Source organism: Empidonax traillii, unplaced genomic scaffold, assembly GCF_003031625.1.
Source record: "Empidonax traillii isolate 1590-97213 ecotype Southwest subspecies unplaced genomic scaffold, ASM303162v1 scaffold21:size2437335, whole genome shotgun sequence".
In the NCBI taxonomy this organism is placed as follows: Eukaryota; Metazoa; Chordata; class Aves; order Passeriformes; family Tyrannidae; genus Empidonax; species Empidonax traillii.
The window spans coordinates 965,566-992,274 of NW_020955214.1; the positions used below are offsets into that span (position 1 = coordinate 965,566).

The 26,709-nt window shown below is 36.4% G+C and overlaps 2 protein-coding genes across 15 annotated transcripts in view; one reads left to right on the forward strand and one right to left on the reverse strand.

The window, feature by feature from the left end:
• Positions 1-632: 632 nt before the first annotated feature.
• Positions 633-16,251, reverse strand: KBTBD3 (kelch repeat and BTB domain containing 3). 9 transcript variants are annotated; one of them, XM_027900254.1, is made up of 5 exons: positions 16,138-16,251; positions 10,528-10,659; positions 9,480-9,762; positions 8,971-9,212; positions 633-6,192 (listed from the first exon to the last, which is right to left on the reverse strand). In XM_027900254.1, the coding sequence occupies exons 4-5, from the start codon at positions 9,192-9,194 to the stop codon at positions 4,572-4,574; spliced, it is 1,845 nt and encodes a 614-aa protein (XP_027756055.1). In that variant the 5' UTR covers positions 9,195-9,212; positions 9,480-9,762; positions 10,528-10,659; positions 16,138-16,251; the 3' UTR covers positions 633-4,571. The 9 variants fall into 9 exon arrangements, with proteins under 9 accessions (XP_027756055.1, XP_027756013.1, XP_027756031.1 ...); XM_027900212.1 differs by lacking the exon at positions 9,480-9,762; XM_027900230.1 differs by lacking the exon at positions 9,480-9,762 and having other exon boundaries at positions 10,318-10,659.
• A 282-nt stretch (positions 16,252-16,533) lies between these two features.
• The window catches only part of AASDHPPT (aminoadipate-semialdehyde dehydrogenase-phosphopantetheinyl transferase), a 27,914-nt gene continuing 17,738 nt past the window's right edge, over positions 16,534-26,709 (forward strand). For all 6 annotated transcript variants that reach the window (XR_003573078.1, XM_027900324.1, XM_027900346.1 and 3 more), the window contains exons 1-2: positions 16,534-16,690; positions 17,501-17,726. Coding sequence is in view for 5 of the 6 variants with exons in the window: in XM_027900324.1 (XP_027756125.1) it covers positions 16,547-16,690; positions 17,501-17,726 (370 nt within the window). In the remaining variant the exon portion in view is untranslated. The remainder of the gene's footprint in view (positions 16,691-17,500; positions 17,727-26,709) is intronic.

Below are 26,709 nucleotides of genomic sequence, written 5' to 3' on the forward strand. Positions count from 1 at the left end.
TTGGGCAAAGGCTTCGGAGCATTGGAAGATTGATTTTTATTACTGTAAGTCTGTTTTATCTATACAGAGGTTTGAGGCTTACAGAATTTTAAGTTTTGGAAGAATGCAAGACAACCTAGGGCTCCCTCACTTTGTATTGATGCCATTTCTGCACCCTTTGTATGTGAATTTTAGACAAAGTAACTTGCATCTTCCTTTATTTAAAGCCACTTCTAGAAGTATGGGAGTCCATTTCAGTAAAACTTAATACCTAATCATTTGCAATACTTAAACTGTTAAAAACTCCCTGTATTATCAATCCAAGCTGTATGGATCTAATTAAAAAAAAAAAACCAACACCAACCCCAGTTTAAATGAGTGCATTATAATGCTAAACTTGGAACTTTTCAGCATGGGAACAGCAATTCATTAGGCAAAGGATATACAAATACAAGGTCCAAGGATACACAAAACCCCCTCACTGCAGTTTTCATGCATGCTAAGTGCATTTTTGTTTATAATCTAACATTCAAAATGTTCTCCAGTTGAGGGGGAGGGAAAGGGGGAGGGAAAAAAAAGGAGTCAACTGTAATAGAAACACTGCTGATTGAAACTGCCAAAAAAAAAAAAAATCAGACCCGAGAAGGAGTTGCTTGCTTAGTGCTTTATTTCACAAAAGAATGAACATCTCGGCAAACATGTAGTATCATACTTTCCACATATCAGCAGAGCCCAGGCAGCAGCAAAATGTTACTGATCTCTACGCTTTATTGGATGTTAGAAGGAAAAAAAAATAGAGCATAATGGTCAACTATAAGTAATGTCAAATATATCCCTGTTTTCAGGTGTTTTAATTCAAATAGATCTTATGCTGCCTCCTGTTGGTCATCTACAAACAGAAACATCTATAATTATACTCCACATGACAAACTGCAGTCAGCACATTCTACAGCCTATACCTTGCCTACTACCTAATACTGACCAGAGGAGGTAAACAGCTTTCTTCATGGAGTAATACCATAAATAAATCTGACCTGGCAAATCTACTGCATTCTGTGAATATAATAAATTTTTAACAGCAATAAACTGACTTACTAAAAATGTATTTTGAATATGGAAAACCAAAAGTTAGTATATAAATAATAATCATCAAGTCTGTGCAAACATAATCAACACCTGAATAACTGATATTTATTATAACAACTAAACCAGTGTGATAATATTATCAAAGTGCTAAATATTTTGATAGCATTCTTTAAAAATTAAGATTATCCAATATAATCATCACTGGATATTAAAATCCCACATACAATATATATTATCTCCATGTATATTATATTGGTCATGCTTATAATGTGTTCTGTGACATAAAATAGAATACTATTAGAAATGTTTTGGTTACATCATTTAAGTGCAAATAGTAATTATAACTTTACATGCAATTTGTTTTAAACATCTTACTCTATTTCAGTGAGAACACTGGTAATCATTAATCTAGTTATCAACTATTTTTTAAGGAAGGTACTTTTTCATAAAGTACTGTGAGCTTTGAAAAGTCACAAAAGATAAAGAAAAACTTGCTTTGCACTGACTTTGTGACCTTTTTAAAATTGTGTAACAACTGTGTAAAGTAGAATGAAAAATCTGATCCAGACCTACAGCAGTTACTCATGCAAATAATGCATATTTTTTTGTGTAGCTGACTTCACTGAGATTTCTTACATCTTTAGCAATCAATCAGAGGGTTTGGAACATAGGACTTTAATTCTATGAGAAAGCCTTATTTTTAACCACGATTTTCTAACACAGCTTCTTCTGCATTCAATTCTCCTATCAGATTTAATACTTTGTATGTGGAATTGTGGCAAATGACCTTTTTTTCCTTCTGTGAGATCTGTAGTACAGCCTTCCCTGCCTAACTGAAGAAAATCAGTCCTATTTCACAGTAACTTTTCTGTAAGCAATGACAGAAAGTAACTGACACAACTACACTATTTCCTGATCACTGAGTAAAAAAGCTCAACTCCATGTGAAATCCAGGAATGATTGGTTAAACTGGGAACTGACATTAGTTCCTGTGCAAGTATAGCATAGAATATTAAAGAAGCATGTCTATTTTCCCAATTAAGCTTCATTCAGTTTTCACTATCTACACTAATTTATCTCATATGTCATTGCTCTGGTGTCCTATGCTAGAGCCTTTTACATATAGCAAGTAGCTGGATGGAAGACTGCCAAAAAAAATGCTGTAAGGAAAAATTTTGGGGAAAGAGCATCACCTGAATTACTGACTGACTCGCTTACTGTTTACATGATCCAGCAATTTGGTCATGACAGTGGCAATTAAAAAACCCTTGCAATTCTCTAGTCTATTCCAATTTGCATAGCTATTTATACCCATGTACTATGGGCACAGTATGTTACTTCTGTCATTGCATAAACTGCATACTCACAATACTCAGGTACAAAACCAACACAAATAAATAAGCAAAAGGGAACTGGGCCTTGTATTCCAATGTGACAAGGTGCAATAAATAATGGTTAATGAAGTCTTTAAGCTATGCTGAGTAGCTTTTATTAATGTTAAAACTACTCTTTTCCTATGTGTCTTATTTTTCTCCTAGGGTTTCAGTAAGCAGGAACAGTATTCTTCCTCTCTCTATTCAATACTACTCAATACATTTGCTTTGTACTAATAAAAAGTAGTTGTGTTCCAATATAAAAATATTTGCATTTCCATAAGATGATTGTAGAGGTTACCTAGCTAATTGTAGTTACAATATGATTTGGAGAATCACTATGCAAAAAGCAAAATATATGTGGAAGTTGCCTGAAATATTGTAACAAGCAGCTATTTACTTCTACAGAACTGACACATCTTAATACAAAGGAATTACAGAGTGGAAGGGTCCTTCTCTATTACTATGTTCTCCAAATCTGAATAATTTTAATTTACATACTTATGAAAATAGTTATAATGAATGTTATCTAAATTTATAAAGGTATCTGATAACAAATTATAGAGTCAATCACAGACTTCAGTTGTTTACTGTTTAAAAGAGAAGTATGTTCTAGGCAATATTAAGCTTTAAGCATTAATATTGAGCTTGAGTTTTGCAAAAAGTACATGCAGTAGTGGTGTGATAACGAACTTAGAACAGTTGTCTCAAGTCATATGAAAGATGTTTCAGATGCCTCACTAAACTTGATTAATTTTTGAACTGCTTGGAAAAGGTGTGCTTAGATGTTTAGAACCATTCCTTCTGTTGTAGGACAACCTTACTGCTTACAAGATACCTATAAGGAACATAAGGGCTCTCAGCGTCTTATTCGAGTACCTGGTACAAAAAGAAAATTCTCAGGCTGCAAAAGATTACAAATTAATTTAGGAAACCTAGCTAATTTCATTGTTCTCCTGTCAGAAAGAGGGTCCCCTTTGTAAGCATGAGATCAAATTTACTTCACAATATATGCCTAGGCTAATATTAATACTAAAAGTCCATTACAATTTTAACATTATAAGGGATGACTACTGAAAGTTTATCAAGCAATATGTTGTGTAGTGTTTACTGTGAAATGTTTTAACACTTAAAATGACCATGAAGTACAAGTGTTTTAATTCTTGAAACCACTACAGAAGATTTTTCACCTCAGAAATACTGTTTACTTTAACTTTTAATACTGCGTGTATTTTTTTGTAACTTTGTATGATACAAACTTTTCCCATAGTTAACCAAAGCAACAACTACAATTTATTTTACAGCTTGCTGCTGTAAGCAGCCTGGTGACTGTTTAGTAGGTAGCATTGGAGACTTCAGAGATGGAAGACTTCTGTTAGGAAACATCCTGAAGGGTTTTTTCTTTAGTTAACAGCATGACTGAAACAAAGATACCACATGAATCATCCATCCTGTATAAATCTTGCCCACTCTACAGTAGGCTATTGAAGTTTACCTTGCTACAGTTAATGGGACAGAAACAGAAAATAAAGCTACTACTAAGGCACAAGGATGGAGAAAAACTGGTAAAACTGAAGAGCTGAAGTAAGATGATAGGAATTATCAGTCTCTTCAAGTTAGATACCTGGTTTTAATGCTGTGAAGGTCACTTTGGGTCTCGCCCTTGCTAAGGTCATTCTGATAAGATAAAGTTGACAATTAATTTCTCTTACAGGTTTATCAATATAAAAAATGTAAATTAAACAACAACTAATGCAGATTTCTTTTAAACTTCAGTTATATAGGGAAAATAGTATCACAGTCAATTTTCTCATTTAGCTATTTGTCTTCTGGGACAACTGTGAATATTACAGAAATAATGGCACATATTACACAGTGAATTCCTCGTGACTATTCTTTTTTGAAAAGTAACATCATTTTCAAAATTATTAAAGAGTTGTATATAAAATTAATATTTTCTGTATAACTAGCATGAATGACATGTTAATGGGCTCTTCCAAAAGCAATCCTACAACATACAATTTAAACCGAAGATTTAAACTAACAGGTACATAATTCTCCATCTGTAAATGAATACTTAAAAATCTGTTCTAAAACTTGTGCATTTAAATAGATTCTGTTGACTTAGGAGTTTCAAAATTCTCCAGAGCAAATTGTCAGTACAGGTGACCAGGGGTCCCTATATTTATTAAACTGAATAACCTGACAGTAAAACTCAGTTAAGGCTCTTGGCATTGGTGAAACTTCTTCCCACTCAGACCTACTACTATGGTAGACTTGAACTTCATCTGTGATTTCTTCTGGAGCATAATCACCACCCAGTATATAAATTTTGTCTTCTGTCCCAACTGCCCCTGCATTAAAGCCAGCGCATTCAAAAGACCCTTCCCCTTTCCAAACACAGGTTTCTGGGCAAAAACTGTAGACCTTGTAAGTGGAGAGATCACAGATGTACAATGTACAGTTCACTGGAACAGCTTTGATTAGAGTTGCATGGAAAAACTGCCCAAATTCTGCTACAAGCTCAGACCACTGATCAGTCATAGCATTATACTTAAAGAAACAGTCAAGAGATGGGTTAAAGGCATCAGTAATCTCTACTTCTGAGCCAAGGACATAAATTATGTTCTGACATGCACTTGCTTCTGGATAGTAGATACCTCTTGGTAATTGGCTTACAGATTTCCAGTCTTTGGAAAGAGGATTATAGGATTCCACATCCAGAAGACTTCGGGTTTCTTGAGCTCCTCTTGTCTTTCCACCTATAACAAAGAGCTGATTTAAGGTTACAACAGATGTGTGCATTGTCCTGGGTTTTTTCATAGCTGATACTATGGAGAATTCATTGCTGACTGGACAGTAGCACCAGGTTTGGTCAGTGGCATCATGAAACGGTTCAGCAATATGAAGTCTGACAGTCCTATAACAATTCCCCTTACATCCTCCAGTTATAAATATTTTCTCTCCATAGCTAGATAAACTTGACCCTGGCAGATCAATCATGTGCGTGTGCGGTAGTTCCTTCCATTTATCTGTTTTGATGTTGTAGCAGAATGTATGTCTGTTTTCTCCATCTTCATCAGTTTTATGAACAAATATATATTTTTCTGTTGTTGAAGGACGTGCATCTGGAAACAGTCCACTGAAGTTTTGCACACTTTTAACTGCATCACTGATTATTACTGAGCAATCAGCACTCTTAAGTAAGTGTTCTTCAGCATGCAGAAAGTCCTGCAAAGTCTTTTCAGGTAACTGGTGTAGTCTCACTTTTTTAATCAAATTAGGCAGGTACTTCTGCCGTGTTTCTAAGTTGTGTTTGGTCCACTGCAGGACAGCTTTCAACACTGATTCTTCCTCAGGGACATTTAGCTCATCAGCCTCAAGACATTTTTGTAATATTTCAAAATTCATCTCCAAAAAATCACTTGATCTGAGCAGCAATGAAAAGTGGTGCTGTACAAAATCTAGCGCATGATCAAACAAGCGGATGGACCCATAACTTTCTGATAGAGAAAGCAACTGTAGGCAATTCACAAGATCAATACTTTTTATTAGAAAGTCACTGCAAGCTTTGGAAAGGAGTGAAACTTGAAGAAATGACGACAGTTGAAAGAGCATTTCCACATTATCATTTGTTATCTCTGTTTTTCCTGTGTAAGCGTAATCAAGAAAAGCTTTCACTGCCTTGGGTGACAGATTACTAATTGTAACATTGCCGTCATCTCGTTCTTTCATATTAACTTCAAACATGGCTCTGTGAATAAAATACAGAAGATATGCACACAAATTAAACACTTGGCAAACAGCAGAGAACACAGATATGAGAAGAAGGAGACAATCAGGTGTATAATAAGGTGGGCTGATCTAAAATAGGTCTAAAGTATGGAAGTTCTTATAAGAAAGTACAATGGATTTACTTGGTATGTTTGAAGAAGAAAGGAGTGGTGATAAGAACATATTCAGTGGTGGCTTAAAAAAATGATAGCTGCACCTGCATTTTGTATGGATTTTCACAGAGAGCAATGAAGTCTGCAGCACTTAGTATGAAAGAAAATGTGAAATTGTTCAGGACAGCACCAATTTCAACAGCTTAGGAAAGAAAGCCTGATTGAAAAAATACAGAGTAAAAAAAGGCCCGCGATTTAGGTCATGTGCTGTGGTTGAATTCATAAAATTAAGTGAAAAAAATCCTTCCAAATTGCAGGCTGAGCAAATGGCAAGATGGATGATGGGTGCATTCCTTGGAAATAAAAAGTATGTGAGGGGTGAATAAGGGCAAAAAACATGAGGAAACTTAATTCTTGCTTTAGAGTTGACAGATGTATGAGTACAGGCCAACGTCAGAAAAAAATGAGGTTTTCATGTAGGATTGCATGGCACAATGAAACTGTGCAGAAAGTAGATTGTGACTGAATACAAAGACAATTAAAATTGTGGAATGAATTACTGATCAGTAGATCTGTAGAAATTTTATTACAACTTAAATATTATTACATATTTAGAATAAAGTAGTTAAACTGTTTCACACAATCTAACATGGCAAGATAAAATAACTAAAGTTTTTCAAGCGGATAAGTGCTGGCAACAGAAGAGTGCTGCAATATCCCTTGCCCTAGCCTAAGCATCAGGGATAGCAATGGCTTCTGAATTTGACAAAAGACGATAGTGGAGGAAGATTCAAATAAATTACCAGATGCTAAGCACAGAATCTGGATTATCATGGATAGTTCATATTAAAAAGAAAGTATTATAGTTCATATTAAAAAGAAAGTATTATAGTTCAGTTAAGTATTACAGTTCAGTTATACAATAAGTATCTCTATACTACGGGATTTTTAAAATGGCATCCTTTTCTGAAGCCAAAGAGTGAAAAAAAAATGTACTGTGTATAGCATCCTCTTTGGGAAGTAAACGTCTGGTAAAGCAGGAAGATGCCTGACTTCCTGAGCAAGACAATAAAATTACAGTAAGACACTCATGTCCCAAAGACCTTTTTGCATACTTAATGATGACCCTTAGAATCCTTTCCTAATTAAACCAAGAGCTATGATAGAAATCTCTAATTACAGAGTAATATAGCAACTGAACAATACCAGTAAGAGAGCAATCTAGGCAAAGGCCTTGACTCTGAAAGCTAACAAGTATCAAAATATTGCTGAATTTTGGGTTTACACAAGGAAACCAAAATTAAGAAAAGTCCAAAGGCCAATGAAGACAAAAGGTGTTCCATTTCAAAATTTATCTAGTGGACTTAAGTACTTTTTATTCCTTGAAGGTAAAAAAATGGGCCTTGTAATTGAGGATAATTTATGAATCTGATGGCTGCTTTTTTCAACTCTTAGCAGTAGGGAGAGATCTTTCCTAGCAAATTTTCATCTGAAGAGCCTGTAGGTAGTGAAAAGGACAAATAGGTTACCACGTGCATAACTTCAGTTCTAAAAATTACCACTGGAAGCTATTTCATCCTAATATTTCTTTCTACTAGAGCATCTTTGTGCTGTCAAGCAGTAAAGGAATAAATGCAAATAGTTCTTTGTGTCAGAGTAAAAACCAAATGTGCTGCTACAGGGGAGAAATTGCTCATTTCACCTGATTTCTCCTTTTTTTTCCAGTAATTGTAAGCATATGTCTAGCTGTCTTCTGTCAAATATGGCAGACTCCCATAGAACATGGGATATTCCAGGACATTTGAAAGTAACACTTGTAACCTATGTATGGGCAACTGAATTGAGGTCATTAACTCGTTTCCAGGAGCCCATTCTTTAATTGTTAGAGTATTAGTTTTGTTTTATTTAACACTGCATTCAGAAACAGACTTTCAGTGTGGAATTTCAAGTTTGAGACTCACTAATAAAAAGGCTAGCAAGGTTCTTCATAAATTAATATCCTTAAGGCTGTTCCTTAAGAACATATAGCTTTAAGCACCAGAAGGAAGATCACAGATCCCTTTCATGCTGAAAGGCTGAAATCTGTAGTTTGGAAAAAGTACATCTGTTTAAATACATCTGTCCTAATTCAAGACACTCTACAGACCAACCATGCACCTTAGACAAATAAAATGCAGTCCCATTCCACAGCTGTGTACAAATAATCCACAACTGCTCAACGGATGTATTTGTAATCAACCTGTTATGTTTTACTATATATGTGTCAAAGTACACAGACTGTCCAATACAAAGTAAAACAATATCCTTTCAGACCTTTAAGTACTGATACAGACAACAGGTAACTCTTATATATACATTAACTTGTGTCAGTTCTACCCAAGAGCAGAACCACACACTTATAGTATGAAACTTGTATTTCAGAGTATGGACTGATGTCTGAATTCATGGAGTCCTCATGGCACTTTGGAAATACAAACAGATGCGTCTGGTGTATCCTTAAAATGATGTTTGAACGCTTGGCTCAAAACCCTGCACATGTATGTAAGTTGTGATGATTTTTTTTTTTTTTGTAATTATAATCCTTTCCTCCCACCCAGAGAACTTATGATCTATTTCCTGCAAACTCATGCCAAACTTAGGTTTACCTGAAAAAATCACTGCATGCTGCCAGTACACAACGATGACAGGGAATTATTTCATCTTTCACGACAATTTTAAAATCAAAAAATATATTTTGTTCTCTGAACTTTTGTAGTACTTTTAGAATTTGTTGTCCATGACCTTCAGCCACTAAGGAATTGATTTTATTCTCGGGAACAGAAATCCCATTGCAAATAGGTCTGCTAATGTAATCCCGTTGATTGGCCATGTTTTCTTCAATCTCTTCCTGAAATGGAAAAATAAATAATTGATTCTTCAGTCTTATTATCAAAAAAACACAAGCAAAATCAGTATACCATAAAACAAACAAAAAAGTTCCCAGTGTTGAATTTAGTTTGTAAATCCTATGCACAGTCAGAAATCTGTTTATAAGTGACTTTTACACTGAATTTCATAACAACACTTCTCCTTTTTAAAATATATACACACAGCACATTTCAAAAAGTAAAATATCTGCCACATGTCAAAGAACAACTCTACAAATAATGTCCACCTATAGGAATTCTTCCAGTAAAGTCCACAGGAAGCAAGGAGTATAATTGATTTTTTAATGGTCATTTAAGAGAACAACTAGTCCTAGGTTTACCCTCAAAAAAAATCCAAACTCTTACAATTTAATGGAAAATGAAGATGGAAAAAGAAAACTTTCTTACATATTTTAGATTCCAAAAGGAATCTTGCAGTGGAAGGGACACACAGCTTCTACAGCTTGCAGTGGAAGGGAGACACAGGCTACTAGACTGCTTCCTAAGTGAATTCCCATGAGGCACTCTGGACTGAAATAACAGAATACCAACGGACACCAACAGCCTGGTCGAATCACAGGATTGCTGGGGCTTACAAAACAGGGTCACTTATTTTGGTGACAGTACACCTTTGAGTGTTTAGTCAACTGAAACTGATTTGGTCTTGCAGCTCTGGTTTTGCTAGGTAGCTGTATATTTGCCCACTGTGAGCTTCATTTACAGTGGCATTAATTAACTGGCTTCAGAACCCATTTAAACTCAAGACAGTGCAATCTCCCTTTCAGCAACCAAGTTTTGGTTCTTGTGAAGATCCCCATCCTGAAGTGTATTTTTTCTATGGTAAGTTGGCTTTTCTTACAGTGAAAATATTTTACTCCACTTTGTCAACATAAAGAAGCTTTAAACATGACTATATTTTATTTACACTTATTTAAAGAGCTATTTATACGTTGCAGATGCATAAACTGCCTTACTGCAAACCTGAGTCGAGGTTGCCTATTCTAAAGCTAAAGAAACATTGTAAGTTTTATTCCAGGATTTTGCTTCCACAACTCCAATTAAAGTTAGCAACAAATAATGGCCCACCTGAATTGACAAGGGTATAAAAAATTCCAAGCCAAGTTCAGAAAACAGAAAAATACTGGATTTGGCTTTTAATTTCATGAAAAAGCTTATCTGATAACATGATACATTCAGAGCAAACTAAAGCATTGGGCAGTCTTCTTCGTGGGAGGTACTTTCACAGCAGACTGATCTATACTTTATCTAGTCAGGTAGCTCCAACCACAAATAGACCTCCATGTCTCCTGGAATAGAAGAGATCCAGTGATCTTGCTGCCAGCACTGGTACCCTTGCAGCAGGCATCTTCTCCTTCCCATGGCCAGACAATCTCACGTATTCACTGTTTCCATTCTAAGCCTGAGGAACTAGGAAAATACAGAAGAACAAGACCACCATTTATTCTGATAATGTATGGCCTCATAAACCCCAGCTTCAATAAATCATAAAGCTTTTTTATATGTCAGAATTCTCTAGAATACCCTTTTCTTATGAACTTAGAGGCCTGCTCCTCAAAAGACCGAATCTTTAAAAGCAGAGTTGTTTCAGTTACATTAGTTTCCTATATTTTAATGAAACATTCTTTAAAAAGCTAGTGAATTTCAAAGTTTATTTGGCATAACGTAAAGTAACGTTTCTTCTAAACAAAACCTTTTCACAAAATTCTGGAACTGAAAATAGATAGTAGACATCTTTCTCCTTTTACATGTAATTTCTGTAACAAGCTCTAATCTACACCTTTTTTTCTGTAGGTAAAATTTCCAATTTAAGTAATATTCATGTTTGTATAATGAGCACGGCAACATCTACTGTCATCGAATCCATCTCTCCTATTTTAGGAAAAAAACATCGTATAATCACTTTCATAAAAGCAATCTAAGTTTCAGAAAGTTTTCTTTTACCACACTATTACCAGTACACTGGTAAAAGACTATCCCAGTGTACTGGTGTCGAGACTGAAAATTTCTTAATTACATGATCAATTTATTAATCCTAACATACATTTGTTCTTCTGTTAAACTGTAATTTGGCCTAATTTTCTGTTGTATATTTCTTCAATCTTTTAATTATCAAAAGCGATATTATTGATATCTCCTCTCAACTTTCATTAGAATGAATAATTGTCAAATTTTCAAAGGTCCATTTATAAGGCTGAATTTTTGGTTTTCCTTCCTATTTTTTGCAGTTTTCTCTTCATCCACTCCAGTTTGATCTTAAATTTTTTTCACTGATATCATATTTTTTGTACAGCATTATGGTTAAGATCTCATCATTGTCTCACTACTCCAGTTTGCAAGTCATCTAGTGCATCCTAATTCAAATCACTAATAGCAATGTCTCATTGTTTTATTAAAAGCAAAATTCAGCAGTGTATCTTTAATATTTTTGTCCACCATTAAGTAATGTAGTAATGAATACTGTGCTATGACTTAGCCTAATTTACCCTTGCCTCCATTAAGAAAATGCATATTAAAAAAATTAAATTCTCATCTTTCTTGTAGCAAATTCCTGACTTATTTGATAATTTTGGTACTAATTTACCACTCTGTTAATGATTTTAGGGCCCTCCAAACTATCTTAACAATTCAGCTAAAACTTGGTACATTAAAGAAGGCTAACTAGCATTTATAATTATTTCATACTTTCTTCTACAAAGCTTTATTAATTAATCAATAGAGGGTTTTTAATCAATATTTGATCAAGTTACTGACAACAAGGATAGAAAACACAGGGGGTGCACACATATGTTGCATAGGTCTGCAGTTCAGGAAAGCTGGGCTACAAGCCTCCTTTTATTTGCTCTATTAACTCCCACAGGATTCCAGTTTCAAGGCCTGTCTTTATGTGGATTACCAAAACCCAAACTCTAGTAGATGGTCCATTAGAGTTGGGAACTCCTACTTTTGTTTCTTAGCACATGGCTGTGTGCAGTAGAGCAACCAGCTTTCCAACATCTCCCATAACATGACACATCAGACCCTGAGCACTGCTATACATGAACCAATTATACACCACTTGACAAAGCTTCCCCGCTCACATCCTAGATGTTTATACATCTTACACTCACAAATGCCCCATCAGCTATTAGCCTGGTTTTCTACAACAAAAAACCCAAACAAAGACAATCCAAAACAATTCCAAAAGTAAACTCCCTTAAAGTTAATACACTTGCCCTAAGAAGTTTAAATATGCCAATGAAGTTGAGAATGGCGGAAGATGTACAATTAAATTCTCAGTGAATAACCAAGGAAAATTTATTTTAAAAGGGAGAACATGTGTAATAAGAATGGAGCACAAACACCCAGATAAGGTTACAGAAGGACACCAGAAAAGATTTAGATCAAACTACTTGATCACTTTATAATAGTATGATGAAAATATATATATACAAATATATGTGACTTTTAAAAAGCCTAGGGGATGTTGTTTTGTGAAAGTACTGAGTATACATAAGTATCACATACAGCTAAGTCATCACCTTGTCAGAAAAACACTTTTTTGCTGTGCCTGCCTGACAGTAAACAGTCCTAAGGGGACTGAAGCTCGACACTATTCCCAGCACGAAGCAACCAAACTTACATGAGATATGTAGCCACTTAGGAAGTGCAAATAACATTCTGTGTGTAGCTGTTCTCTCCTCTACCAACACAGTTGGCAATAACAGCCTAAACTCAACCTTTGTTTGGTACTTTAGTATTTACAAACAATTGTAAAACAATCTATCTGCTTCATCTGAGAGCACAATAAAGCTGTGCTACAACACCCTTTCACCAATTAAAAAAAATTAGTTCTTAATACTTCTTAGCAGGTAGCTTATGAGAAATAAATTGTTCTTCAATGGAACATTACGTTTGTCACTTGGCCTTCTCCCAACTTGGATAGTATGTCTTACTGCGTAACAGGATTTTAAAAAAGAGATAAGAGCTAATATTTTACACCATGATTTACGTACCTCTGGAGAAAGAAGACCAATGAAGAAATTGTATACATTCTCTAGAGAGGTTTCATAATTTTTATACAAAATTTAACTGGACAATAATTTATGTTTTGAAAAGGCCAAGGTCAGCATTTAAAAATCTAATATTAAAAATAAGTATTATATTATTAAGTCTACTATATACCCATTAAGATGATTTGCTATTTTCACTCCTTATCCATTCAAAAGGGGAGAAATTAATAATTTGTTAACAAGTTTAAAAGACATCGCTCTGCACTACACATCTAATTTAACATTCACCAAGGTGAGTATGAGTGGAACAGATATCTGAAGGAGTTGGTGACACTTCTAATTGCTGACTAAAAAGACAGAAGTGGTTTAAAATGTAACTAAACTGTAAATACTAAGTAAAAAGTTCTGTACTTTCATATTGTATTAATGTTTTGATTGTCATTGACTGCTTAAGATTGAAAACAGTAAGAGAATTCCAGGTTCTAGTCTGGAAATTTAAATGCAACTGAGTCTCACAGCTTCTTCATAAATAACTGAACTTCAATATAAAAATCATATTCAGTCAATCATCTTTAGACAATCAAAAAAAATGCATGTGACATTCTGAGACATTTAATCCACAAAAGTGGCATTTATCAATAATACATATTGAGAGAGTATTCTCACACTGAGAGGTGACACAGAGACTTTAAAGCTTAGTGTTCTTTAGAAGTGATTTAAAAAAAAAAAACAACAGGGAAAAAAACCTCAGCATGATATCAGTAGGAAGGAATGAAATTCCATTGATCCCTGGAAGCATTCAAGAAGTGGGATATTCCCACTCTGCAGGCAGTGATCGTTAAATGCGTGTTCTCTCATAAACACATGAATCCATTAAGATAAAGCAACAATCACTTAGAAGAATTAAAACTGACTGGATTTCATCCTAAAGCTAAGTTCCTCAAAGTCATCAAGTTCCTTTGCAAATTATTTTCTTAGCTAAAAAAGATCAAGAACTGTAATTTTAAGTTTCCAGAAAAAAACCTGGAATTAAAATGCCATGCTGTTTTTCTAATTCTGGCAAAAATAATGACTGCAAATTCCGGAAAAGAAAATCACTGCTTTTAATGGCTTCTGTAGTGTCACTTTTGTATGTGATTAAAATATGTGGTTTTTTCCAAATCATACACTGAGCATAGAGTAATTTAGCATAGCTTATTATCATGTTTTACTTATAATAAGAATGTTAGTTTATATTCATTACATCAATAATTTTATTACATATTATACAATGCATCTTGAGCTTCAGTTTGCACTTACACATGAAGCTTATTTTGAAAGAAAATCAATAAATCCGCTAGTGAAAAAACCTGCTATATGTTTAAATCTCTCCAAGTAGACAGCAGGGACAAGTCAAACCTATTAATCGATCCTGCAGAGTTTTCTGGAACTAGGTAAGACTCACGTTCCATTAGTATTATCACCTACTATCAGTAACTAAATGCAGATAAAGCCACAATTTCCTCTTCAAAGTGTGCAGAATACAATACTTGAAATGTAAGATACAGTTTGGTATTACTGAATAGCATTTTCCTGGATTGTTTTTTTGACTGTGTTAAATCCTTTTTTTGCTGTCACTTAACTTTGTCTTTGGATACTATAGATTATGCTTCACTGAGTCATGAAGAAAAATGGGAATAATATTTTGAAATATGTTAAGTACACTACTGATTCCTTGATGAAACATATTTGTACTCAAAACGCTACTTCTGTGTTTAAAATATTTTGCAAAGAGCAACATATACTCAGTTATAACTATGACATATTTTAGGTAGAAAGACCTTCTGGCCTGTGTAGAAAGAGCACTTTTCCTCAAGGACCAGGGAGCTGTGAATGCTAAACAACAGCAACAAGAAAAGAGGGATTTTAAGAAACATCCGCAATAATATAATTTTCAATACTTCTGTATCATTTGTACGTGGTCAATATAGAATGGTCGAAGCATAAGTATTTCTAAAAACAAGCAACAAGAAGAAGGGTTATAAATTTTCAAACACGCGCAAAGTTTTTTGGCATGGCCCAACTTCAGAACCAAAAGGCAAACGAATTTACCTTTTCAGTATTTACATATGGCCTGTAATTGAGGGTATGTGGGAACCCACTTCTGACAACAGTTAGAGCTTTAGCACCTCACTGAGCACGGGATACAAGAGGCTTTTGTTCGGACAGATCTTCTGAAGCCAGAACCCAACCAGAGTGATGCTGCGCGTTGCATCTGCTTTGGGGGGACAATTGGCTCCTCTTTTCTGGGCAAGAATAGGCAGCGAAGCCAGGGCAGGCAGAGGCCACCCCGCTCTGCCACGGTCTGGGACGGCTCTCCAGCAGGATGGATGTACTGACAGCAACATCTCAGCCGGATGCGCCGATGGCACCGATGGGACACCGGGGACATCATCTGCCACTGACCGGTTCACGGTGCCACCAAGAATCAACAGCCCTCGCCCCCCACGGCATAAACGCGTCCCTGTATCGCGCAAAGCCGGGTGCAGCCAGAAGCCAGAGGGCAACTACGTTCCGTCTACCCTGGCCGGGATGCCGGGGTTACAGACCATCCCCACCCTCCTCAGCCCTGGCCGCCATCACCGCCACCCCGCCCGCCGGGGGAGGGCGGGGCGGTCAGCGCCGCCACCGCGCATGCCCGGGCCGCCCGCGCGTGCGCCCCGCGGCGGCTCCGTTCATTCTAAGGGAGGATTAATCCCAGCAGGGCGGGCGGGATGCGGTGAAGGCATCCCTTGCTCTCATAGCGCGATTGCGGGGCCCGGCTGAGGGGTTTGGTAGCCTCCAGCGCTGCCACCGCTCCGCAGCCAGCCAAGCGCCAGTCCCTCCTGAGCGCTCTCTCCGAGCAGCGCGCACCCACCTGCAGCCAACACCCGTAGCTCACCGACCGCTCTGGCCCACCCTCCGCAGCAGCCGTGCCGGCAGATTGGAGCCTTCTGGTGTCATTCTCTCGCTCCTTGCGCTCGGAATGGCTTCGCCGGCCGTCAATCCCGGGCAAAGCCCACCCATCTCCGCCAGCTGGTTCCTCCCTGACGGCACCGCGGGTGCAGCTCCGCCGCAGACACCGCCTTTCCCCTGATAGGCCGGTACCTGGCGCATTCGCCAGTCACTCATAGGGTGCTGTGGTATCGGATTGGCCTTGGTGCCTTGAGGGCGGGGCCTTCCGTCCCTGCCGCACGCCGATAGGCTCCCGCCCTGTTCGAGAGGCGGGTCCAGCCGGCGCTGGCCGGGCCGGGCTTCTCTGCCGCGGGCCGGGGCCGTGCGGGGCCATGGGCAGCGTGCGCTGGGCCTTCCCCTGCGGCGCCTGGCGCCCTCGCCGCCGGGAGTGGCTGCTGGCTGCGCAGCTGGTGCAGCCCGAGGAGAAGGACCGCATCGGCCAGTTTGTCTTTGCCCGCGATGCCAAAGCCGCCTTGGTACATGGGGGCACGGGGACGCGGCTGCCTCTCTGCAGACTGGGCATTGCCCAAGTGGGAAATGTTTTCCCTCGTGGGAAAATGCTCTACAAGGGCATTTCGGGGAAGTAAATGCATCGTAAAGTGTAAAGCTTGGTGCGTAAAGCGTGCAGCTCTGCTTCGCCGAGGAGCAAAAAGAGATGTTTGCAGTCTGCTGTCAGTAGTTACTATGAAAGACTTCACAAGTTCTGTTTGGGGATGTCAAGTTAGGAGACAAAATCAGCGTGCCCTGGGACGTAAGACAGCAGTGTAGTGTGTAAGAGAATAAAGCTGTTCTACACGATTCGGGTTTTAAATCTCGCATCCCGGTGTGGTAGTAATACAGACGTGGGGATTTGTCTGTAAGAAGTTACCCGTCACTTTCAGCTGCTCAGTGATATTTTGTTTAGCGCCGAAGTAATAGAGTGGCTGTACTAAAGGAAGGCTGTTGAGACACTGTTACTGTTCAGGGTGGTGTAAAAAGTATTTATTTGTGCCATGAAGTGTCCTAAGTAAGTAAATAAGATAGGAAAGGCAATTATTTTTGTGATTTTGGGTCTTGTGTTGCCTCTGTGCTAATAGTGATAATAAATTTATTCAATTCAACTCTTGCTTCGTTGACACAGACTTTTATAAAAAGAGGAAATTTAAATTACTCAGCTAAAATACACCCTTACTTTGTATCAGCAGTAATAAAGCCATATTTTTCAGGCAGGTGATTTTCTAGCAACCACGGATATTTTGCAGATAGCATAATAGTTCTGTATGAATCACTTCCATTTTATTTCATAGGCTGGTCGCCTGCTGATGCGGAAATTAATCGCAGAAAAGATGTGCATACCTTGGAATGAAGTACACTTGCAAAGGACATCGAAAGGAAAACCTTTCCTGGCCAATACCGTATTCGGTATCAATTTGAATTACAACTTCAATATCTCTCATCAAGGAGATTATGCAGTCCTTGCAGCTGAGCCTGAGCTTCAAGTGGGCATTGATATAATGAAGACTAATTTACCAGGTAATGCATTAATCTGAGCAAAACAGATTCTGTAGTGTTTGAGTACTGAAAATTTTCACATTTTGCAAAGAACTAATCCATGTTCTAGAAATTTAGTGTGATTAGAAAAGAGCGTATGCGTGTATTGTGTATTTGGGTTTTTTTATTTTTTAAATGCACTCCTCGTTGTTTATTTCTGCTATGAGAAATATGGATCTATTTGCCATTTAGAAAAGCACAACCCTAGAAAAGTAAAGTCATAAATCGTGCTATGATACTGGCAGGATCAGCATTTGCAGATACGTTAATTATGGATTTTCTATCTCTTAGGTAGAAGTAGGGATGACTTTCCAACTAGTGACAGTGGGAAAAATTTTTGTCTTAGTAGAATCACCGGAAACTCCTTTTTTATCGCTATGCTGTGAATATGTAAAACTGACTTCACCAGTGTTGTTTTTTCTGATAGTGCCACTGAGCGGTGCTCTTGTTCTGCAGTTGCAGAGTACATTAGATTTCAGAGGGTGAATCCACTACAAGTCTCTTTCTCTGGAACAGCTTACAAGGACAAAGATTTCCCTGTGTATAAAATACTTTAGAGTAGCTTTGTTTGGTTATTTTTCAAATGCTTGTTTAAATAGAAAGTACTTTATTTTGGGATGTTATCCAACAGAATCTTGACTGAGGTCTCCACTACTCTAGTTCTTGTATTCCTTTATTGTTCCACCAGTGAAGATGCAAAATCTGCAGTGCAGATATACAAGAGAGTATCACGCAGCTGAAAATTTTGAGAATTCTGCTATTTAATTGTATTCTAGTATGTAACAAGGAGTCCTGGTGCTTGTAAATATTTTATGTTGCTGCTTAATCCATGCTATCTATTTCTGTTTTACTTGTGAACAGTAAGAAGCCTCCTCTTTCCATATTACTTCTGCTTCATTATTAAAATCTGAAAAATGAAACTGCTAGAAGATACAGACTTTTTAAAAGGTGAAGGCGGGCCACAAGAGAAACCATTCATAGTACTGCAAATAGAGACAATTCTACAAAAGTTCCTCATCTTTTTTAGAGGTGATAAAAGTTTATCACTTTTTTTCTTCTATTCAGATGCTGAACTAAATACTGTAGTGATGGTAGAAAATATCCTGTTTAGGTATTTAGCTTCCTTAGGTATTGTGCGCTTTTGCCTTTTCATTATCTGGCAGGTAATTGTTGTAGATTTAAATCAGTCTTTCAGTTTACTTGTTTCTGAATAATTACTGAGATCAGTGATTATTTTCTTCTCTTTAGATCAGTTTAAGAGAGACTCTTGAGTCATTTGGGAACAGGCACATTGTAGTACTGTAGATTTGTTAGTAGAAGTATTTGTGCACATTTTTTGGCCAGAGAGCTAATGCATGTGAAATTACTTTAAGCCTTTCACCAAAGGAAAGGAGAAGGATTCTCACAGTACTACTAACTCCTGTGGAAAAACTCAGCTTGTGTTTGATTTTTAACTTATGGAAAAGAAATTTTGCAACAAGTGTCAACATGGTTTAAGTGGTGTGTGGGATGTTGATTTAGCAGTCACTTAAGCTCTGCAAAGTAGAACATTTTCAGAGACTTGGGAAATAATTATAGCTTAATAAAAATTGCCCAAAGCCCTTGAAAAAAGTTTGGATTCTTATGCTCAAGAGTTTTCTTGCTGTGCAAGTGAATATCTTTTCAGTAATGCAATTTTTTAGCTTAGATGGATTTGCAGAGGTAAATAAACTAAGAATTTTTTCTGTATCTTTCATAAGCAGCCTGCAGTTTTTCTTACCTGTCACATTATAGTTACTTTGATCTGGACATCTCCAATCTCAATGTTATTCCAGAATTAAGTATTTTATGACAATAAAATTCAACTTTTCTCATTAATATTTTGGTTTTATGCTAGGCTTGCATATTAAAAGACACAAAAGGGAAAATTTTCTCTGTGTGCATTTTACAGAAAAAATAATTTGATCTAAAAAGTCTCCATGAAATGCTTCTTTAAGAAAACAGGCTATTATGTGCGAGCACCTGATTGACATTGGTTTTCTCTGAGGCAAATAAATATAAACAGAACTTGACTAATTTTTCTGGTTTTATTCCCTTGTTTCATCATCGAGGTGAGGTAATGCAAGAAATGATAGATATCTTCAAGTGAGAGAAGTGTCACACATGAATTGGGGTATCTAAGTCCCACGAAGAAGCTAAATACCATGCTTAGTCTAGCTAGGGGAGGAAAGCTCTCTCTCTCTCTCTCCCTCTGTCTGTCCAGACAGTTAAAAGCTTTGTACTGTTTGTTTTGGTAGTCATAAGCTAAACTGAGGCACACCTACATTATAGTTAAGGTACTTGGCATGTCTTTTAGGTAGCAGCCATGCTCAATTTTTTGAACTTGCAGTGCTTTTTTAATTGCTACTTTACAGCTTTTTCAATAAGAATTTCCTAATCTAGGAAGAAATGCCAAAGCAGATTGTTCTTGGGAGTGCTTTTGTCTTTACCATGCCTTAACTTTACTTTAAACCAAGTTTTATCTGGTTTTGTTTTTATTGTTGTATTTCAGTAAATCTGGTAGCAGCAATCACTATCTAATCTTTTGCTGCAAGATAATAATCACCCAATTCTTAGTGAATGTTACAGCTTTAGATATGTAGATGCACTGTTTGGGATGAAGAAATTAACAAAGAATTTGGTTTAAATGTTACTTCTCATTGCTCAAAGAAGTCAGAATTTATAAATAGGTAAGCACATAATTCTTCTATGTGAAGGGAGTGTTAAAAAAGCTGTGATCCTTGTTGAGCTAAAGAATCACAGTGGTCATATGCACTTACACTGAGTTAACAGGGAGGCATTTCTTTGTTCTTGTTCTGTTTGAAACTGGGAAGAAACAGCCATCTTAAATGTACTCTTAAAGAATACATTTTATTTTATAGCGGTTTCATTATTGTGCTTTATTTAGTCACATTTCTAACACTGTTTTAACCTGAAATTACATCATTCTGTAATTGATGAGGCACCAATGCTTGCTAAACTGTGAAAAAAAAATTTGTTCTTGTGATTATATCTCCTCTTTTAAGGAAAAATAATATTTTTTTTTTCTGAAGAAACCATCTTAATCCTTTGTGAGTCTTTAATTGCAAAACATAAAACCATTTGGATTAAAATATAAACAGATAGCAAAATGCAGAACAGTAAAAATTAACCTGTGTAGAGTAGATATGTTTAAAATAAGGGATACATTAGCAATAAAGAAAGCAAAACATTTTAAACCAGGTGCTTTTAGTAAAAATAAGAGGTGAAACAAAGAACAAATACAAGAATGCTTGTTTGATTGTTTTTGGGTTTTGGTGTTGTGGGTTGTTTTTCCCTTCTGCACACTGAATTTAAAATAATCACAATTTATTCCTTACTTAGTCTTTTGGGAAATAAGGTTATACATTCACAACAAGCAGTTAAATCAAATAGAATTTTTTTTTTAAGAGGACTGAAAGTACTTCTCAGCCTGCACTAATGATAGTTAGGTTTGGCTTTCCAAATTAAGAAAGTCTAGCAGAAAAATGTGACATAAGGGCTAAGGTTAAGTAATTACTATGTAGATATTGAAAATGTGCTTTTTGAGGAGTTTTTTGCTAACACTATCCATTTCCAATAGCTTCAGGTCTACAGATACATGTTTTGTTACAAGAGTTGAAAAATACAAGCTGTACTTGTTCTGTGTAGTCAAAAGCTTATTTGGATGTTGTCTCTGCAGGTATTACAGTTTGAAGCTCATATTGGTTTCAAGGCTGAGAGACTGTTTTAGAGACAGCCTTGAGATTTTTAGACTGATTTATGAAATGGTAGAAAATTATCTTAAATATTTCACATCTTTCCTCCTGTTAAAAAATAGCCTCAGCTGCATTTCCCTGGTGTGTTTCCTTTCTAAGAGAAACTCTGATTTTCAACAGGGCCAATGATTTTATATTTCCTTAATAAAGGTGACAGGTTGCTGTTGTCACATCAAGCTTTCAGGAAAGTTTAAGACCAGGAGGCTTTTGCTACTTCCATGAGTAGCTGTTTTCTTGTCATTTATTGGGTTGGTTCTGTGAATTCTAGGCATTCATGGCTGTTATGTGCTATGTTGCATTTTAATGGAAAATCCAATTTTGTAGAGCATTAAAAATTATTACTTGTCTTCTAGAGTTTTCTTATTTGTTCATCAGAGTTGTTGGGTTTTGTTTTAAATATGTGTATCTTCCTTTTGTTTTTCCCTAGTAAAAACCAATTTAATAAAAGTAAAGCGAACACCTGGAGATAGTATCCACAAGACTAGATGTAACTGATAGAGATGAATGGACTGCTGAAGTTCATCAGTTTTTCCGCTGTGGGCCATCCTCTACTTTTGCCATGTTGCAGTACATTTATCTTCCTCTTGCATCTTTGCTTATATAACTTTTTGGCTGGATAAAAAATGGCTCCTGCAGTGGCAAAGTTGATTTGTGTGTTGATAGGGGAAATGACGTGGGGGAACAGTTTGCCAGTGACTAGCTGACTGCTGTCTCTTCTCAGTGGAATGACCACACAAAGCAAAATGTGCTGGATTTAGCTGCCAAGTGGAACAGTCTTTCATCTGCTGGCAAACCAAACAAATAGCTTTATAAGATTTGAGGTTTTGTTTTGGTTTGTTAAAGAATATGCTTACTGGTCACTTTCCTTGTTACTGATTGATTCCCAAATTTAAAATGCTTATACTTTTTCTGTAAAAAAGTATAAAATGGGGGAGGGATAGCGTATAAACAGAGGTGGGGAAGTTTTAAGTGTGAAAATGATAAGGGGCATCTTTACTGCATCTGGCTGTCCGATTTGTGTTCTGGGACAGGCTTCTGTGCAGTGTCCCAGTTTCTGCCATTACGAGGAACTCTGCTGTTCAGTGGATTCATTACTGCAGTAGGATATCATGGTGTAGAAGGACATAGTCCTAGAATATGGGATTTCTTATCAGACTTCTTCAGGGAAACCAGCTCAGTTTGAATCAGCTTGTGCTTTCTAAGGCTGCAGAGCCTTCTCAGGAGGTGAACAAACTGCATTAGTCAGATCAAGGAGGTGTTAAAAAGTGTGGATTATGTAGTCAAATTCATGTGGAAGATGATGACTTAGATACTGAAAATTGGCTTTCCCTCTGCTATTTTGCCGAGTATAACATTTTTTATAACAAGTGCCAAATTGATTCCAGTATGCCCCCATGCACTGTGGTGGTACTGGTTTTTTAAAGATGGGACTGCTACTACTCTCCCTATAATGACACTTTCACTAAAGCACCTACCTTTTCCTGCCTGATAAACTGAAAGGAAAATTTGATACTGTGATTAAATATCTTTTTTTTTTCCTTTTTCTGTTTTCTTGGAATAATAAATTGTATTGAGTGGTATGTTTTCTTTAAAATGTTAATTTTTAAGCTAAGGATTAATTACCAAAGGTTTTGGTCAGTATAATCTTTCTGAATGTGTAGAAAGGCTCTTAAGATGTTATGGCATAAAATGTAATGTCTGAGAGTTCTGGTGGTTTGGTAGTACTACTGTACTGTAAGGTTATAGACGCTCAGATACATATGTGGGAGCTATTGCACTAGCAATGTTTTTGTTTTCTTTGCAGGAGTATCAGAAGATGGAGATAGGAACATGTTATGTTCCTAAATGTCTGTAACTTTTAAAGAGATCTCAGCACATTTGACTTTTTTGACTTTTCCATTTACATCTGTGTCTGGGTCCTCACAACTTGCTTTGTGAAAGAAAGTACATTTTTACGTTTATTTAGATTTTGGGATCTTTGTGTTTATTTTTAGTGTGATGCATCACAAGTGTTGGAAGGAAGAAGAGTTCCTGCTGTTCTGACAGTGGAATGATTGCTTTAACTGTTTGATATGTTCTGTGATGGAAAACTAATTAAATGCCATTTTCATGGAGTAATTAACCTTTTTGCTGAAATATTCTGGCTATCCAGAGCTCCACAAGCTGTGGAAAGCCCTTAAGCTAGTAAAGGTATAATCATTGACAAAGGCAAGTTAAGAATAGGTGTCTTATATTACTGCTCATTACTGTTTTTGCTATTATTATAGGTACATTTCATTAAAAGAATTTGGGGTTCCTGAATTATCTTAGTGATTAGGACCCTGTATATTTTAAATACTTTTATTTTCTCTACTCAGAAGCAAGCTAAAACCATGAGTTTGCACCCAGGTGTGTTTATGTCTTCAAGCTCTTCAATGGCGAGTGTATATTACAGTTGAATGTTTGGAATAGAAAGAGCATGTACAAGTATGCTGTAAGTCTGAAAATAACTTGAGAGCATCTGGTGGTTTTTTAATTTATTTTCAGAACAAATGACAAAAAGTATAAATATGTTGCAGATCATACGCTACTTGTCTGTAAATTGATAGGATATGAGGTATCCAGTTAACAACTTGTGACTTTTCTTCAGAGTTTTTTTATCCAAGTCGTAGCTGTGTCAAAACTGGTATTTCTCCAGTGAGGTTTTGGAGGTAGGGGTATCTCAGCCATTATGACTCTTTATTTTCTTCTGCTTGGCATTGAGTATCTTGCAGCTTAAACATTCATCACTGCTGTTAGACTCAACCACAGTAATGTCATTGAAACCTTAGCAGTTTCTCTAATATTGAAAAGACTTAACAATTCTAACTGCAGAGAAAATATCAAACATTATCAAAGTATTTTAGTCTCTTTATGACTTTTCCATCTTTACAGTCTGGGAAACATTGAGCAATTCATAGGAAACAATGTCAAATTTTCAGCTATTCTAAAGTTAATGCTGCTTCTCTGAGGTCCCCCAAGGTACCTCAGTAGTTACGAGACGAGAATGAATGTTTAACATACATATCATTTGGAGAATTGCAGGATATTTGCAGGAAGTGTAGAGGTTAGAGAACATAAATCCAATTTCCAATTCACAGTAAAGCTACATGAGCTAGTAGGTTGAAAAAACATGCTTTGTTAATATTCTACTGGTTCTTCTAAGTTAGTCATTTATCTACTTAATTGTTTGCCCTCTGTTGGTCAGTTTCTAAACACCTGTACAAGGTTTAGTTGGTATTAAAAAACAATTAGGGCTTGGGCATCTGTTGTAGAGAAAAATGTTTTCTCTGTATCAGTTCACTTTGGTTTCCTTTAGAGATTACTAAATATGATCAAATATGGCTTGTGTCTACGTCTACACACGCCAGACCGGGAGTCCAGGGCTAGAAACATTCATCTGATACAGTTTGTTAGTTTGCAAGATTCATAGCTAGCCTGTGCGTTTCATGTTATTAAGTAGATTGATCTGTTCATGCTTCAGTTCTTCATTTTGCAGGGTAATATGTGTCACACTGCCACTTTGCCTATTTGCCATCTGAAAGTAAAACTTGTATTGATTAGATATTAGTTCTTGATCACTGACCTGTTTCTTCTGTGCAGTTCGAGGCAGTGAGGAGGCTGTTAGCATTCTGAGGGTTGGTACTGTATTTTTGGTTTGAGTGCTTGTTTGGGTTTGTTTTTATTTGTTTACTTTGTTTTTCAAGGGGGTTAGTGGATCAATGAGCTGGCATGGTAGCTTTTAGATCTGAATTTCCGTAGTTTAGGATATAGACCACAATATAAGCTAGATAGTTTGTGACCCAAATAATTTGAACCAGTTGTGACCCAAACACTTTGAAAACTGTAAACCTGGTAAAAACTGAAGTGAAGACAATCAGTCATCTACTCTTCTCGCTATTTTTGAGAAGGCATGTCATGATTTTAATAACTTTGGGTACAAGTTAAAACCCTGCCTTTAAATTGTATTATGTAAGTATTGTATTATGAAAGCAGACCTATGATTGACCTGATGTTTGTAACAGTGTAAACAAAAGAGTATGAAGATTTCTGCATTAGCCACCTGGATAACAATCTTTACTATTGATAGCATCGTAATTTAAATGATCTTATTTCTGATTGTCTTGTGTCTGCCTAAAAAGGCAGCTTGTTTGGCTTCTTTAGCAGGTAGAAAAATGGGGGAAATTACCCTGTATTTATGTACTATTTCTAAAGCACATTTGAATACAGGACTAGAGAACATAGTTTGTTTTGTTACTCTTCACTCCTGCATGTTTTTAAAATCAATCATTTATATCTGAACTAAGGTTTTGCTGTTCTAAAGAGAAAATGCGAAGCAGATTTTTTTACCTAATCTTTAAAAAAATTGATAAAATACCCAGTTCTCATTGCAGTAGAAGAAATGATATTATGTATTCCAATGTAAATAGTTATTGCCAAAAATTCAAGATGCACACGCATATACACACATATGAATATGCTCACCTATATGTATATAGCATGTTTCCTTGCAAGTTAATGAGTGTTTTGGGAAGGAGGCAGTGCTAAAACATTCCAGGGGAAAAGTACTTTTTAAAATTAGGCCACTGAATAACTAAACCGTCCAGTCAATTTTGTCTAATGCAAAAGAAAGTACAGATTTGCATTTCTTAGGCAATTAGATACTGGGACAAATTGGTTAATTGAATATTATGAAAGGGAGCTGTAGTATGTTTTGGTTACATTTATTAGAGTTCTCTTCAGCAAGGTAATCCAATGTAAAAACAAAAACTGCTTCCAGTATTCAGAGCTCGCACGTTTAAGTGTGAAGTTTACAGTAGACTAGAAAAATGCTTTTAGAATACTAGCACTTATAATCAAATGCAAAAAGAATCCACAACAGTTTGTGTGAAGGTAAGAAAAGAAGTGAATTATAAAAGCATACACAAATGAAAATGTGTTTTAAAATCAGCAAGGGCAATAAAACTCTGCTCAGCATTTAAGAGTTTGTTTCTCAGTTTGTATTGGAAAGAAGCTCTGTAGATTTTGAAGAGTTCTGTTTCTTGGCATGGGTAAGTAAGAAGTATTTGTTTAAGATGTGAGTTTATTTCTGAAACAAGTTGACAAATAGGAGGTACTTTGGAAATATAAATTTAAAACCAAATGAATAATTG